The 16,237-nt window shown below is 35.2% G+C and overlaps 5 protein-coding genes across 5 annotated transcripts; 4 read left to right on the top strand and 1 right to left on the bottom strand.

Annotated features, from left to right (window-relative positions):
- Positions 1-1,798: 1,798 nt before the first annotated feature.
- EV154DRAFT_387597 (uncharacterized protein) lies at positions 1,799-2,368 on the top strand (the record flags this gene model as incomplete). The annotated part of the gene is made up of 1 exon (XM_051595061.1): positions 1,799-2,368. A coding segment is annotated over one exon (570 nt), but the record flags the coding sequence as incomplete, so codon positions are not given.
- Positions 2,369-4,932: 2,564 nt separating this feature from the next.
- On the top strand, positions 4,933-5,298 carry EV154DRAFT_391217 (uncharacterized protein; the record flags this gene model as incomplete). Its single annotated transcript, XM_051595112.1, has 1 exon — positions 4,933-5,298. A coding segment is annotated over one exon (366 nt), but the record flags the coding sequence as incomplete, so codon positions are not given.
- A 156-nt stretch (positions 5,299-5,454) lies between these two features.
- EV154DRAFT_433220 (uncharacterized protein) lies at positions 5,455-5,880 on the top strand (the record flags this gene model as incomplete). Its single annotated transcript, XM_051596723.1, has 1 exon — positions 5,455-5,880. The coding sequence occupies one exon, from the start codon at positions 5,455-5,457 to the stop codon at positions 5,878-5,880; it is 426 nt and encodes a 141-aa protein (XP_051449918.1).
- Positions 5,881-6,282: 402 nt separating this feature from the next.
- EV154DRAFT_572680 (uncharacterized protein) lies at positions 6,283-8,163 on the top strand (the record flags this gene model as incomplete). Its single annotated transcript, XM_051606354.1, has 1 exon — positions 6,283-8,163. One exon carries the CDS (start codon positions 6,283-6,285, stop codon positions 8,161-8,163), a length of 1,881 nt encoding a protein of 626 aa, XP_051449917.1.
- Positions 8,164-10,720: 2,557 nt separating this feature from the next.
- Positions 10,721-11,313, bottom strand: EV154DRAFT_534587 (uncharacterized protein; the record flags this gene model as incomplete). Its single annotated transcript, XM_051604037.1, has 1 exon — positions 10,721-11,313. The coding sequence occupies exon 1, from the start codon at positions 11,288-11,290 to the stop codon at positions 10,721-10,723; it is 570 nt and encodes a 189-aa protein (XP_051449916.1). The 5' UTR covers positions 11,291-11,313.
- Positions 11,314-16,237: the final 4,924 nt, after the last annotated feature.

The following is a 16,237-nucleotide window of genomic DNA, read 5'->3' as shown; positions in this document are numbered from 1 at the left end:
AAATTTATGCCTGAGAAAGCAACAAGCTCATCATAAATTTAAGCCCAAACAAGAGTGCATTTGTACCTTACCTTTGCAAAGATCAATGCAAATTTAACCCATAGAAGTAAATAGATCAGGGTTTTTCTAGGCCTAGATAGGGATAGTTTAAATATCTATCTAGAGACTAGATAGATACTATTGGGGTACGCATCTAGGGAAATGATCTGCATAAAAATTGTAAATATCTAGATGTGCACAAAATAAATATTTTAGATCTTTTGTCTAACAGGGCACAAGATAGACATAAAAATCAGGAAAAATAAGGCCTCCTTCGGGGGAGTGTTCGACTAAGCCACCCCCTTAAAATCCGCGATAAAGCAGTATTCAAAGCAATTTAACTAGAAAAAGAACTAATTAAAAAAAAAAAATCGTGCAGTAGATATCACCTGGACAAACAACGCATGTCGCAGGAACCTACGCCCACCGATCAGGAGGTCAAGATAGGTATCCCCTATCTATCACCCACCTTAAACAAAAACACAACAACCACCAGCACCAGAAAAATCAACAAAAACCAACAAAAAAATACTAAAACAAATGATAATGAACAACAAAAAAAAAGAGAAGAAGAAAATGCAACATCATCCGCATTGGGTATAATGAGCATCGATCAGGAGAACATTACCGGAAAGAAAAGGAGTGCATCAACTTCTCCCGGAATAGGAATAGACGAAATGCTTAACGAAATACAATTAGCAAACAAGGAGCATTTGAATGAACAGCAAATTGAATTTATTAATAAATTCAACAAACACCAAAAAAAAATCGAATGTCAAGAATGCAAAGGAGCATGGATAAACATCAACAGAATAGATAACATGGAAGTAGGAGATGAAGAAAGTACAGAGATTGTACTAACATGCAAAAAATGCACAAAACACTATGCAATGGAAGAGGTACAAGAAATTATGTCGAGAGCCACAAAGGAAAAAAAAAGACAAATAGGAGAAAAAAACACAATAACAGGAAAAAAAAAGGGAGTACAATATACGGAAGAAATAGAAGCCGTAGTAGTACAGTATGAATTGCACAGAGGACAAATATCATGCAAGAAATGTAACACAATTGGAAGCCTACAAAAAAATGGAAGCAACCAAAGTAAACCCCCTAAGCCACAATACAAGTGCAAAAAATGCGAAAAAGGAACAACATATGACGAAATGAAAACCATTTTAAAATACGAAACACAATCAACAAGTGAAGAACAAATGGAACTAGACACGAGAGAGGAAGATGATTTTGAGGACGATAACGAAAATGAAATATCGGATATATCAGACATTGAAATGGAGGAGGAGGAGAACGGAATAGAAGAAAAAATTGATATTTTAACTGAATTGAAGATGTTAAAAAAAAGAGTAGAAAAAACGGAAAAAGAAACAAAAAAAATGCAGGAGTTGATAAGGGATAACATAAAATTAAAAAAGGAAAACAACGAATTAAAAAAAAAACTAGGGGAAATGGAAAAGATGCAAAAAAATAACATAACAGAAAAGGAAAAAATAGACAAAAAAGATAAAGGAAAGGAAGGGCAGAAAATAATAGCGGTTACACAGAGGAGCAAAATGAAACAACCACTAACAATATAAACCAAACAGAAGATAAAAACAACCAGGAAATCAATATGAACTCACAAGAAGAGTTCCCCTACCTAAAAGCTACAAAAAATAATAACACACAACAAAACAACAACAGTAACAATAACAACTATTGGACCAAAAGAAGAAAAAACCAGTTTTTCCGACAAAATAATCCATCAAAAAAACAATTAGAATTAGCCACAAGAACATTTGAAGAAAAAACAGAAGAGAATAATTTTATCAACATTTATTTACCTTGCAAAAGAAGAATGAAACCATCAGAAATAAGAAGAAAACTGGCTTTTGTGGGAATTGACAACATACAAGTACTGGACACATACTGCCCTGACTGGGATACAGTACTTTTATTAATACATGAAAAATACAAAGAGACGGCAGAAAAAAAATTAGACCAGGCTGGTATACAAACAAAAGAATATAACTACTTACATGTTTCACATTTGAGAGATAGCAGACTTACAGGATTATCGAAAGAAGAAAAGACAACAAAATTAGAGCAAATTAGAAATAACTGTTCAATGAGAGCACTCGACTTTATAAGAGAACCAGTAAAAAAATCAGTTGCGAGATGTTTTCACCGACAAAAAATAATTAGTGATGACCAACTGAAGCAAATACTAACAGGACGAAACGTAGTCGAAGCAATGGATATATTCAAAGAATCAACATCAGAAGAGAACCAAACCGCCCCAGTTGGAGAAAGCCAAGGCGACGACGAGACACAAACAAACCACCAAAATAATATTTAATGTGTGAAAAACTAAACATCACACTATGGAACGCAACAGGAATGACCAAGGAATCAATAGATTTCACACTCCAACAAATCAATCCTTCAACTTCACTCTTTTTCATCACAGAATCATGGCTCCTAGAATCACAATCATTTAAAACATCATGGATACAAAAAATAATTATGCACAGCTAGCCGAAAATGGATATAAGGGTATAAACGGAATAACTTTATTAATTAACCCGAAATTTCCCCATACAGTCATTACAGATCCAATTACAAACAAATACGTACTAACATGCAGAATTAAAAACTATATCATTATATGCTTTTACATACCACCTAACCCCACAGTAACAACACAAGAGTTCGAAAATATAATCAACACAGAAATAAGAAAACACAATATGAACAATGACAAAATAATCCTATGCGGCGATTTTAATTGCAGAATGGGAAATTACCTAGGCGACAGAAGAATAGTCAATAACACTTATATGCCCATCACCAATGTACGATGTACATCTCTCCTTAATATTATAGCAGAAAATGGATTACATTTATGGAACAAACAACTAACTTATGGACAACCAACCTATATAAAAGGATCAACTCACATGAATACAGAAGATCAAAAAAGCATCATCGATCTATTTTTAAGCAACAAAAAGAGGACATAATCGACCCATATATGGAAATACACGATGATGCATCCCTTGGATCCAACCACAAACTAGTATTTTTTTCTTTTATACACTCACTACCAGCCCCACCAGAAAAAATAGAACATCCAAGAAAACTATGGCAACTAAATAAATTTATGAAAAAAGGGGAAATCCCAACACAGGGGACGACCCAAGGTAATACAGAAACAAATACAAATGAAAACAAATATATTTTAGACTACAGGACAATCATGCGTCAGAAAATACCCCACATACAATCATTAATAGACACAATAAATAACAACAACACTATGCCAACATATGAAATACAGGAAAAAATTGATGACATCGAAAACAACTTATGCACGTCAATATATGAATCGCTAGACGCCACTATCAATAAACAAACACCACGACAAAAACAATGGAAATGGTTTTGGACGGCAGAATTACAAAATATTTCAGAAAAAAGAGAAAAATATATAGAAAGTGGAAAAGAGCCACAGGAATCAATAAAGCAAAATACTGGAAAGAACACCTAGATTTAGCAGACGAAGTACGAAAAAAAATAAGATCAGAAAAAAATAAACACTTTAGAAACTTCTGCAACACACTAAACTCAACGGAATTCAGCAAAGCAACAAATAAAATTAAAAACATCAAATCCAATAAAGGAATTCGCGTGGCATTTGAAAGCATAGATGGACCACAAGACGCAGTCGATAAACTAACACTCAATTGGAAAAACACGTTTAATGGTAACATCAGAAATACACAAATAGAAAACTTAACTTTAGATCATGCACCACCCCCAGGAGGTTATACACAAGTACCCCCTTTTACAGTGGAAACAATTATAGATGCCATTAATAGATTACCCAAAAATAAAGCACCAGGAGTGGACCATCTCAAAGCAGAAATGTTCCAGCCCATAGCCGAAACAATAGCACCAATACTCTACGCCATCTTCAAAATATGCTGGAAATACACAGTCCTCCCAGAAAAATGGAATATAGCCCAAGTCATACCCATATACAAAAAGGGTGACCCCCAACATCCAAAAAACTATAGACCAATTAGTCTCATATGTGTTACAAGAAAATATTTGAATTCTCAATATATGCATCACTACTGAATCAAAGCATCAAATTGGATCCAGTTCAGGGGGGATTCAGAGAAAAAAGATCCACAATAGACCAAGCGCTAATATTACAGGAACTAATTATTAAACACAAACAAAAAACAGGTAAAGCACCAGTTGTAGCACTATTAGACATACAATCCGCCTATGACGTAACAGATAGAAATATCATTTGGAACACACTTAAAACAAAAAGCAACATGTCCATACCATTCATAGAACTACTGAAAAAATGTTTAATGAAGTACAAATTGAAGTTATTCAAAATGGATTAAAATCAACCACACCATTTACTACAGAAACGGGTGTATTACAGGGATCAACCTTATCGCCACATTTATACTCTATTTTCATCAATTCTTTACCCGAAAAATTAAGAGCTGCAGCCGGTGCCGATACAACAAAAATAGAAATACAAAATATATCCTACTCACTTAATTCATTATTATTTGCAGATGATGTAGCTTGTATAGGAACACCAGAAGAAATAAAACAAATGTTGAAGCTAGCAGAGGAACACTCATATGAAAAAGGATATAAATGGAACCCAGCCAAAAGCTTAATTTTATCACCAGATACAAACAGCATACGCAACATCGAAGATATTAATTACTATGAACAACAATACTCAATCTATGAACAACAAATTGAAATCCAAACATCTTGCAAGTACTTGGGAATTTATTTTAACAGTGCAGGTATAGATGATAAAAATATGATTTTAAATAATGCGCAAAAGGAACAAGGGCAATGCAAGCGATACACCAAATAGGAGCAAACAACTCCGGGTTTGACAAATTTCTCACGCTCAGGTTTTATAAAACATTCGTTCGACCAGTATTTGAATATGGATTATCTATTATCAATACAACCAAAAAAACATTTAAGCTATTAGAAAAAGCCCAGGACAACGCAATAAGGAAAATATTCCATGGACATGCAACGTCATCAACACAGGCAATAAAACATATGAACAAAATAGCAACAATGGAAGAGCGGAAAATGGTGTTACAAGCAAAAAACATATACCGCACATTCCAGCTACCTAACACCACACTCATTTACACAATGCTGAGACAAGTCATTACAACCCGCGACACTCATTTCAAAAAATTACAAAAAAGAAACGAGATCTGGCAATCTCTACCACTCCCGCCAGCAAACTCAAGAACCCTTCCCACATTCATTACGGAAAAATTGCTGCGAGAAGCAATTAATAAGTATTTAAAAAAAAATATGATACAAAAACAATGTGAACAATTTTATGTAGGCATGTGCAGATCGAATATAGCAAATGATCCCATTATGTATCTACCTATGCATAATTTCGAAAGAAGCAGAATAATCAGATGGAGAATGGGATGGCTACCCGGACGACCAACAACATGTAAAAACTGCGCCACAACATTAAACAATAACACCACTAGAAATCATTTAACTCAATGTCTAAAGTTACATCAAATATTACAAGTACCGATAATCGTCACATCACCTATCGACTACATCTTGAACCAACTACCAACAAAACAAATCAGCAACAGAATAAAGCAAAATTACTTTATTCAAAAATGGATACAACTCACAAAAATATTTAACAAAATAGAAACACTTTGCCACACAACAGAAGACGAAATGAATCCAGACCCTGAGGATATCTCCCCGCTTATCCATTGGCTAAAACCACCAACCGCAAATTAAAGTGATTATATAATCAGCGAAATTAAACCCTGAAGATCACCTGTCAAAATAACAACAAATTCATGCAACATTTTCCCTTTCCCATAATTTACTTTTTTCCTTCATCACATATGAAGTTTTTTAGACACACCTTTACTTTATTTTATTTTTACTATATTTTCATTATTTAAAACGAAACATAAGAGGGAGTAACTAGTACTCATCATCCTCACCAATAAACACTTAAGTTATACTATCGAAGAAGAAGATAAGATAGTTTTATCGCGCGTTAAAATCCACCTTCTTATATACTTTTTTTTCGACTAAGCCACCCGTTAAAATCAGCGATAAAATCAATTTGACCAGAAAAGGAACTAATTAAAAAACAAGTCGGGCAGTAGATATCACCTGCACAAGCAAAGCATGTCACACGACCCTACGCCCAACGATCAGGAGGTCACGATAGGTATCCCCTATTTATCACCTACCTTAAATGAAACAACAGCAGTTACTAGAAACATCAGAAAAAACAATAAGACCCAACAAAAAAATACGAAAACAAATGAAAAAGAACAAAAAAATGAAGCAGGAAACAATACACCATCAACCGCGCTAGGCATAATGGATATAGACCAGGACAAAACAAAAAACGGCACAACAGGAAAAAAAAGGAGTGCACCAATTTCCCCCGGAATAGGAACAAGCGAGGCCTTAGACACATTGAAACTAACAAATAAAGAACATTTGAATGAACAACAAATGGAATTTATCACCAAATTCAACAAATATCAGAAACAAATAGAATGTAGCAAATGCAAAGGTACATGGTTAAACATTGACAGAATCGATCATATCGAAATCAAAGACGAAGAATATGCAGAGATTGTTTTATTATGCAAAAAATGTACAAAGAAATTTACAACGGCAGAGGTACAAGAATTAATCACTAAAGTAACAAAAGAAAAGAAAAGACAGATAGGAGATACAAGAGTTACAACAAATGACAAGAAAAAAACAGGTGAAGTAAAGTATACAGCAGACGTAGAAGCTGTTATGGAACAATATGAACGAGCAAGAGAAAAAATATCATGCAACAAATGCGGAACAATTGGAACTATACAAAAAAATGGAAGAAACCAAGGAAAGCCACCAAAACCACAATACAAATGTAAACAATGCGAAAAAGGAACAACATTTGCTGAGATGAAAACTATTTTGAAGTATGAAACAACAAAAAAAAACGAAGAGCAGATGCAAACAGATACAGAAGAAAAAAGTGATTTTGAAGATGACGACGAAAATGATGTGCCAGATATCGCAGACACAGAAATGGAACAAGACGAAGAACTAGCAGGAGAAATAAATGTCTGGAACGAAATGAAGCTACTAAAAAAAAGATTAGAAAAAACAGAAAAAGAAACAAAAAAAATGCAGGAGCTTATTAGGGAGAACATCAACCTGAAAAAAGAAAATATTGAACTAAAAAAGAAAATGCGAGAAATGGAAGAAGAAAATGAAACAGAAGAGTACAATGAAACAAATAACAACAACAACAACTATCAAGAAGAAAACTTAAATCAAAGTAAAATTCAGGACAGCAACACAAACTCACATAACGAGTTCCCATACTTAAAAGCAACAAAAAGCAATATAGCACAACAACAAAACAACAACAACAACAATTGGACCAAAAGAAGAAAAAATCAATTTTTTCGACAAAACAACCCAACCAAGAAACAATTGGAAATAGCAACAAGAACATTCGAGGAAAAAAAAGAAGACAACAACTTCATAAACATACATATACCGTGCAAAAGACGAATGAAACCATCCGAAATTAGAAAAAAACTAGCCTACGTTGGAATCGACAACATACAAGTACTTGATACATACTGTCCCGATTGGGATACAGTACTACTATTAATACACGAAAAATATAAAGACACAGCAGAAAAAAAATTGGAACAGGCGGGTATATTCACAAAGGAATATAACTACCTACATATCTCACATTTAAGAGACAGCAAATTAGCAGGACTATCGACAGAAGAAAAAGTAGCAAAACTGCAGCAAATTAGGAACAACTGTTCAATGAGAGCATTAGAATTTATTAGAGAGCCGGTAAAAAAATCAGTAGCAAGATGCTTTTACCGTCAAAACATTATTAGCGAAGACCAATTGAAACAAATATTGACAGGAAGAAATACGAACGAAGCAATGGACATTTTTCAAGAACCAGCAACAGAAGAACAACCAATCGGAGGTAATCCGGAAGCATCTCAAAAAACAACAGCAACAAATTAAAATTGATTATATAATCAGCGAAAACAAACCCTGAAGATCACCTGTCAAAATAACAACAAATTCATGCAACATTTTCCCTTTCCCATTTTTAACTTTTTTTCCTTCATCACATATGAAGTTTTTTAGACACACCTTTACTTTATTTTATTTTTACTATATTTTCATTATTTAAAACGAAACATAAGAGGGAGTAACTAGTACTCATCATCCTCACCAATAAACACTTAAGTTATACTATCGAAGAAGAGATAAAATTGTCAAGCCCATGATTGTTGATGGTTCTGATGCTTCTCTGAGCCACCACACGACATAAAAGTTAGTATGATGATATATGGAATTATATATTAAATGAACGCGACCAATAATATGTCGTATGTTTACGAAATGGCTCCAAGAATACTATGTATTCCACGAGCACACGACGGAGTCTGCGGCAAACACTGAGATTATGTTTGGTATGAGGACATAACTTGGCTTGTGGGATATATGATATCGTATATTACATTGCTGTATTCCAAGTTATACATGTATAATGTTTTGTCTGGTATTGCCAGTATCGTATTTCATTGCATGTAGTTTTTTATCTATTACATGAGCTATATGGCGTCTATTATTGGTCTAATACCTTGATTCTGAACTGTTTATAATAGAAATAGCTCTTTATTATTGGTCTTTAGGAATGATAATGGGGTCTTAATTATTATATAAATCTATACTATTGGTCTTTACTATTGATAATGGGGTCTTAATTATTACATAAATCTATACTATTGGTCTTTAATATTAATAATGGGGTCTTAATTATTACATAAATCTATACTATTGGTTTGGAAGGCACATTTAAATAAAGCATATTGGACGGATTACGATGAAAAAACGATTTATTTATATAAAAAAAATAGAAAATTGGCTGCAATCGAATATACACATACCCTGCATTTAGAACAATAGGGATCGCCCATTTGTATCACCTTGTATCCATTCGTATCACTGTAATTACTGTACATCCATTAATTTTAAGCATGCATCCATCAGTTTTAAGCATGCATCCATTAATTTTAAGCGTGCATTCATTGATTTGAAGCATCCAGCCATTGGTTTTAAGTGTCCACGCACTGTGTCGTCCATACCTCTAAAATATCCCACTTACAAACACCTTACGTGAATCCATTATCGCATCACTCATTGTCGGCAATGATGTCTGATTACACAAACCATTGATCCAACCTATCATCGATCTTCCTTGTCGTCCAAATTTATATCGATCCATCCACTCTTACATACAAACGTACCAGCTGTGTTAATAAGAAACAAGGTAGCCATCAGAATTGCAATTAGGTCCGTGACGGAACATGGTCCACATAATTCCACTAAAAATGCATAAAAAAGATATATTGTTTAAAATTAGCTCAAGATTGGTATGTTTACTATTATTGAAGCTTTACCTTGAAACATACGTATCGTGTATTGTTTCTAAAAGATAAGGTTAATAAATAAATAAAAGAAAACAAAAAAAAAACTCGCTACAATATTATACCTGTTCAAGATTACGGGGAATGACGTAGATTTCAAGCTGCTCAAAAAGCGGAGACGACTTCTTTGACTTCTATGCCTACAAGGTATTGGGGTTAATGTAAAGCTAGGAATGAGTCATGTAAATGTACCATTATCTGTGGGCCAGGGAGAAAAAAAAGCTTGAGGGAAAATAGAAAATGGAAACATGGCTTACTGTTAATTGAATTAGTTTTGCATACGGACAAATAATAGAGTCTTACCCAACAATGTTGTCTGGAAATTAGACGGCAGATTTTTAAGAAGGGTGGTAAGGAATGCTACTAATTGAAATGGGCGAACACAGATTAGAAGAAACTAACATGGCTTGTATAAGCGTGAGTATATTTGTTACCTTTTTCGATCGACACACTGAACTTAGCAAACTGGCATTATTATGAACTTACGGAAAAGAAAAAGAAATAAAAATGTCGAAGAAGAGATGTAAAAAAAAATAAAAAAATAAAAAAAATTTATCATTCTTTAAAAAAGCAAGGTCACACCAAATTTGGCATTTAAAATCGATCATCATCCCTGAAATAATAAGCCTGTATTTTACATAAAACATTAACAATGAGCAACAACAATACTCCCCGCCAAGAAAGACCTGACGTCGTCTCGACAGCTTCTCCTAGAGGTCCCGTCTTGAAAAGAAAAAGTCAAGGAGAGCAAGATTACGCTGCTCTCGCCGCAAAGGTAAACAGCTTGTCTGCCTGTGTTGCCGATCTGCAACGCAAGTTAGACCAAGCCCCCGCTGCTGGACCAGTTGCCAAGATGAATAGAGGCAAGCAAACCGAGCTCGTTGTAAGATAAATTAAAATATGTATGTTTGAATAATTATTAACAAATATTACAGCGTTTGGTTCATCATGCATATGAACGTTGCGTCAACCAAGACAACATGCCGTTCAATTTGAATGGCTCAATGGTCAAGGACAACAGCCATGTTCGTGATCAAATTATTAAGTATTGCAAGGAATCTGCGTACTTTGACAGATTTCTCCTGTCAAATAAGACTGGGTTTACGATAAGAGGTAAGGAAATCGTGGAAGGTGTCATTCTGTCCTTCTTGAACAACAAGAAGGTCAAGGCCAAGAATGATGCCAGCCCCCCCGAAGTGACTCAGTTCAAGAAGGACAGAGAAAAGGGTCAAGGAGAGAAGAAGCAGAGTAAGTGAGACTTTTAAAATAAATAATATAAAAAAAAATGCTAAAGAGTACCTTTTTCTTGTTAGAAACTCGCTCGTAGATTGGCCATCTACAAAAGCCATCCCGAGGAAACACCTGCTTTCGCAACGGCCGCTGAATGTTTGAAGGTTCTGGTAAACGGTTGCCAGTCGGACGAAGAGGACGTTCCCGGCGATAAAACATTGCTGGATCGTCAGGTGCCAACTTGGAGATCCAAGAATGTAAGTCCAATTAATATGACAATTTTTAAAAATTACTAACATTTGTGATACCTTCCTTTTCAGTTGAATGATTTCTTCAAAAGGCTTGACAAAGTTCATGACGATGAAGCAACAAGAAAATGGGGTGAAAAGAAAAGAGTTGATTCTGTGGTTGTAACGGCATTGCATCCTGATCTTGAGAGAAAACTTCCTGCTTGGTCCAAAGCTGTATAAAAAAAAATAAAAAAAAATTAAAAATACATTTAAAAAAAATAAAACAATTTTATTGTTCTATTAATTTTCTATGAACAGTAAAAAATATATTGGTATTAGACAAAACATCAAAGTACATACCAATAGGTGAGTGAATGTTTGCAATTGGAAGGATACAAAGTTCAGACTCGTCTTCAAAAGTATTTTGACAAACTCCACTGTTGATCGAATTGAACGTGGTGATCAGCGTTTGGTGGGGCTTGTAAAAATGAACAAAAGCAAAGGTGAAAGTGGAGACGACATAAATGTCATCTACGACATGAAGACGTACGTCATGTCTGAAGAAAAATTTGATCTGAGCAGGCCGCAACTGAGGAGACATACCAGCAACGTTGGGGTTGTAATATGCTCTTATAAAACTACCTCGGGCTGAAGCTGTTTCATTTGAGTTGTACTTGTGACCCATGATGCTGATTGTATTGAACTTTACCATCAAGTTGCTTACCCTACTTTCGGGTTGAGTACCGTTCAACAAACAATTATCAAGTTCCACGGATATAGAGCGATAATAATCAACCAGGTGACCGAATTGGGCATATGACAGTCGAAATGGTTTCTTGTTGAACTTTAAATGCCGGATAGTGGTTGGGGGCAGCACTTCATGACCGTAGGCTTCACTTGGACTCGTTGTGTCGCCGTATGCTAGGAACGCAAAAATATCGAAAGTAGATATGGACTGTAAGATTTCCGCTTTCAAGATATTTTCCACATAATACTGCCGGGTGGCATGAATATCAACACCGATAAACAAATTCTTCAACCTTGTATCCAAATTGTTACCAAGACCCAATGAAGGGAATGTCCGAGTCAGGTCGACATGATGGACAGTTTTCAAAAAAGTCGACATGACCGTGTGTTCAAACTTGGGCTTTTTGTTTGTACTGACATTCTTGAGGTCCTTATTGCATCGTTCATAAAAGAAGGCCGAATGAGAGCATAAGGGGCCATAATCTTTTATTCCTTCAGCCAAGTGTAACATGTTGTGAGCGTTTGGATATAAACTCTCTTTACCATACAAGCGGGTGAAGCCGATGCAAAAACTTCGTAACAGGCCATGAGCCTTGGTAACATTTTCCTTCGAAATGCTGGTTGTTGACATGAGCTGTACCGCTTCGACAAACAACATCCAGTTTGCATACATGTCAACAGGGAGACGTCCCTTCAGGAGCAAGGGAGACAGACATACGGTGAACACCATATATTCTGCAGCTTTCATGTACGAAAATCCATCTCCAACCAGTATCTTTCTCGCGATTGAACCAGAGTCATAACCAAACGGAAGAATAATCTTGTCACTCATTAAAGCCATCTCTTTTAAATGATTTTTGGTGAGATGACCTTCTTTGATCCAGACCATTGACAAGATTCGTTTAGTTGTGCCCATGTAAAGATTGTGCATACTATCGTAGACTGTAAAACGAACAGGGTCAAAATAGTCAAGCAAATGCAGCTGAGACCATCTTGTACCATTCTCCTGAACCAGAGAGACCCTTTTAGCTTCGGTAGTAGCACGTTTCCACTCCTTGGCATACCTCAAGTTGCTTGCCTTGTTACGACGAGGCCAATTGTGATCTTCCCAGCCAGAATAATCACGACCAGGAAGGCCAGGTACGAGAGCAGGGAAACGCCGATCACATTTTCGACAAGCACAAATGCTGTTAAAGAAAGAAAAACCACATAGCTTGGCGGCGGCAGGAAGATCTGCAACTACGAGAGTCAGTGCAGCTCTTACAAAAACAGACGTATTATCTGGCAAGGACATAGTAACACCAGTTTTTAATAACATCAGTTCTTCAACCAGAGGAGCCAAATAATTGTTGATTTCATCCAACTTGCTTTCCTTCGGACCTGGCATCAACCCTGCAAGCATAACGTACGGTCTTGTGTCACGCATTTGCTTTGGCAAATTAAGGATTGACAAGTAGATGGCACCGGTAGAATGAGAACTGTAGGTGTAATTTTGGTACCAATCTACACCAATAGAAAGCATCAGATTATGGTCGGACTGATCAACAAACGGAGTGGTATCTTGTTCGTCTATCTTGAAGCTCTTGAAAACATCACCATCATACACGTCATAGTAATGGTCATCATCTTTAAGATTTCTTGATTTCCAAGCCTTGACGGAATTGGCAAAATTATCGCGCATATAGAACTTTCGTAACGTTTCAATGATTGAATTGTACATGTACACTGCCCTTGGTAGATACGTTTTAGCTTTTGTGACAGTGTACAGAGGTTCGCCACATGTTCGTGAAACATTACCCAGTTGATCGGTACGGGTAGCAGATTTGCATTTAAAGTTAGCCTGACGGTGGAGCTGGTCGTGCTCAATTGAATAAAGGTTGTGGCACTTTAAACAATCAACGTATTGTTTGACACCGTCGAACAAATAGCTATTCACACCAGATCGGTTTTCGAATGTAGACTTTTTTCGTGGAAATCTATAGCTCATCTCCATCAATTCAAGTGCGACATTAAAAAACCCATGATAATTTCACTGGCATCTTCAGTAAGATGGGCGTTTAAAAAGAGCATCATAAGATAGAACACAAACGCGAGAGGTTCCGAAGGAAATAATCGTGAATCCGAAGTATCACCAGAAGCAGTACCGGAAGTTTCACCAGGAGTATCACCAGACGTATTACCAGAAGTGTCTTCATCTTCGTTGGTACTATCCTCGGACTCAGTGTCGCTTACATATTCAGATTCCAGTATAATATCTATTGTTTTTTTTTGTAAGACAATTTTAGTATATTGGTGGATATAAAAAACTGTGAATATATACAAGTCTTACCTTCGTCACAATGTTCATCAAAATCATCCGCTCCATGTGGATCATCCATTAAGCTGTCGCCTTCCGCATCGACAGAAGTGGGTCCATAATTACGGTTCATAGAATCAACTATTAAAAAAAAAAAAAAAAAAAAAAAAAAAGATCAGTTTATGTGTATGTTGTATTTACGGTGTATTTAAGATACATACCTTGTGTTATTCCGTTCGACATTAAATATTGTTTACGTCGTTCTTCACAAACACGTTTATCAGTTTTCCCATAATGTCGTCTGAGAGTTGACTGGCAGACCATAACATAATCTGCGTCCGCCGTGCACGTATCACAGAAGCATGGCCGTTTTGGAGGGGCCATGTTTAGTGCTTATGAGAAAAATAGATAAAATGTATAAATGTGTAAAAGGGGGTTAAAAATGTGAGCACTTTGAAATATAATTTATATCAATGATTAAAGTCGACACATGTGTTGGGAAAGGTTATGTTTCATTTATTGATTTGGCAGGCTAAAAATATTAGGTATAAATGGCGCTTAAAACTCTCCGTATAAAAAAACGAAAACCTCTTGTTTTCTATAAACAATTACATCTTGTGTAATCGTGGGGAGGATATGATTGCTTCTTTTAAATTCTGTAAGATTATTATTCTCAACGCTATTATACTCGACGCAATTAATAGCTTGTTCCTTTTTTTTTTTTTTTTTTTTTTTATTAAGCGTAACACAATAATGTACCGGGTAATATTTTCGGCTGCTGTTCTAAAAAAAAAAAAAAAAAAAATTCTTTTCTGTGGATTCTTTTTCTTTTTTTCTTCACTCTTTTTTTCTTTACTCTTTTTTTCTTTACTCTTTTTTTCTTTTTTTCTTTAGATAATGTATATCCAAGTCAACGTAAGTGCGATAATTAAGTTAGAAGTATCTATATGATAAAGAGTGGATTGTCGATATTGCAAAAGATGGGCAGCGATATCATCAGTAAGAAGCAGAAAGGTAACCACCCTTTTTTCTTTTTGTTTTTTCTTTTTTTTTAACTAGGTATTTGGATTAGGATAATGAGTAGACTGAATAACACTATTTTGGGTGAGGCATTACGACGGATTCACACCATGTCTATAAAATATTGCTTATTTATAAACAGATCAGCGTCACTATAGTTACATGGAGGAATGACGATTGGGATAAGGATAAAAAATGAACATCACTATTGGCGCTTATACACTGATGACAGTTATCTTTCCTATTGAATAATCTAGTGAATGTATCATCAACAAGACTACGTTGTTTTTCTGATAATGTATCATCCAACTTTATTATCACATCCATCATACAAACGACGAAACCGACATCTCACATCCACTGTCTATTTGACGGGTACTTGACCTTTCATGACCAAATTTTGATACGACGTAGATCACAGCTGTATGCATTAGGAGTCCCGAGATCAGTCTTGTATCATGACTTTGGCTCACGATTTCGAGCTGGTAGTATCATCTTTTTTTTCTTTTTTTCTTTTTTCTTTTTTTTTTCTTTTTTTTTTAATAAATCAATACTTTTTGGAACTCAGAACAATCCCCCCATTTATAATAAGCGTGCAAGAACATCAGTTTTAAAGCTATCGCGATGAAAGTAGTACCATTAGAACGAGATTTTTTTTTATATACGTGGGATATTTAAAGTATGGGGAAATAACATTAACTGACAATTTATCGTATCCATTCATAGGCATAAACAAAATCAAAATCAAAATAAAACCCAGACACAGAGACACCCCCCATCTATTAAAAAACATGTAAAACCATCAATTCTGAAGCTATCTTTACCAAACTAGCACTATTAGAAGGGGAATTTTTTTTGAGACGTCTCTGTATTTTTATGTTAAAGAAATTACCCTTTTATAAATATCAAAATTCATAATTATGGCCAGATAAACAAACTTTTTTTTTTTTTTGGGCTCGACCCCCCACACCCCCAATATGACTTCTTTTTTCCTGGCTTTATTTACCTTTTTTTTTTTTCTTTTTTTTTTTTTTTTTCTTAATGATTTCTAGTCCATCATCATACATACTTTGCTCATG

This window comes from Mucor mucedo, assembly GCF_025094135.1.
Source record: "Mucor mucedo strain NRRL 3635 chromosome Unknown EV154scaffold_346, whole genome shotgun sequence".
Taxonomy (NCBI): Eukaryota; Fungi; Mucoromycota; class Mucoromycetes; order Mucorales; family Mucoraceae; genus Mucor; species Mucor mucedo.
The sequence above is the reverse complement of the archived record's forward strand: the minus strand, read 5'-3'. Positions and strand labels throughout refer to the sequence as shown.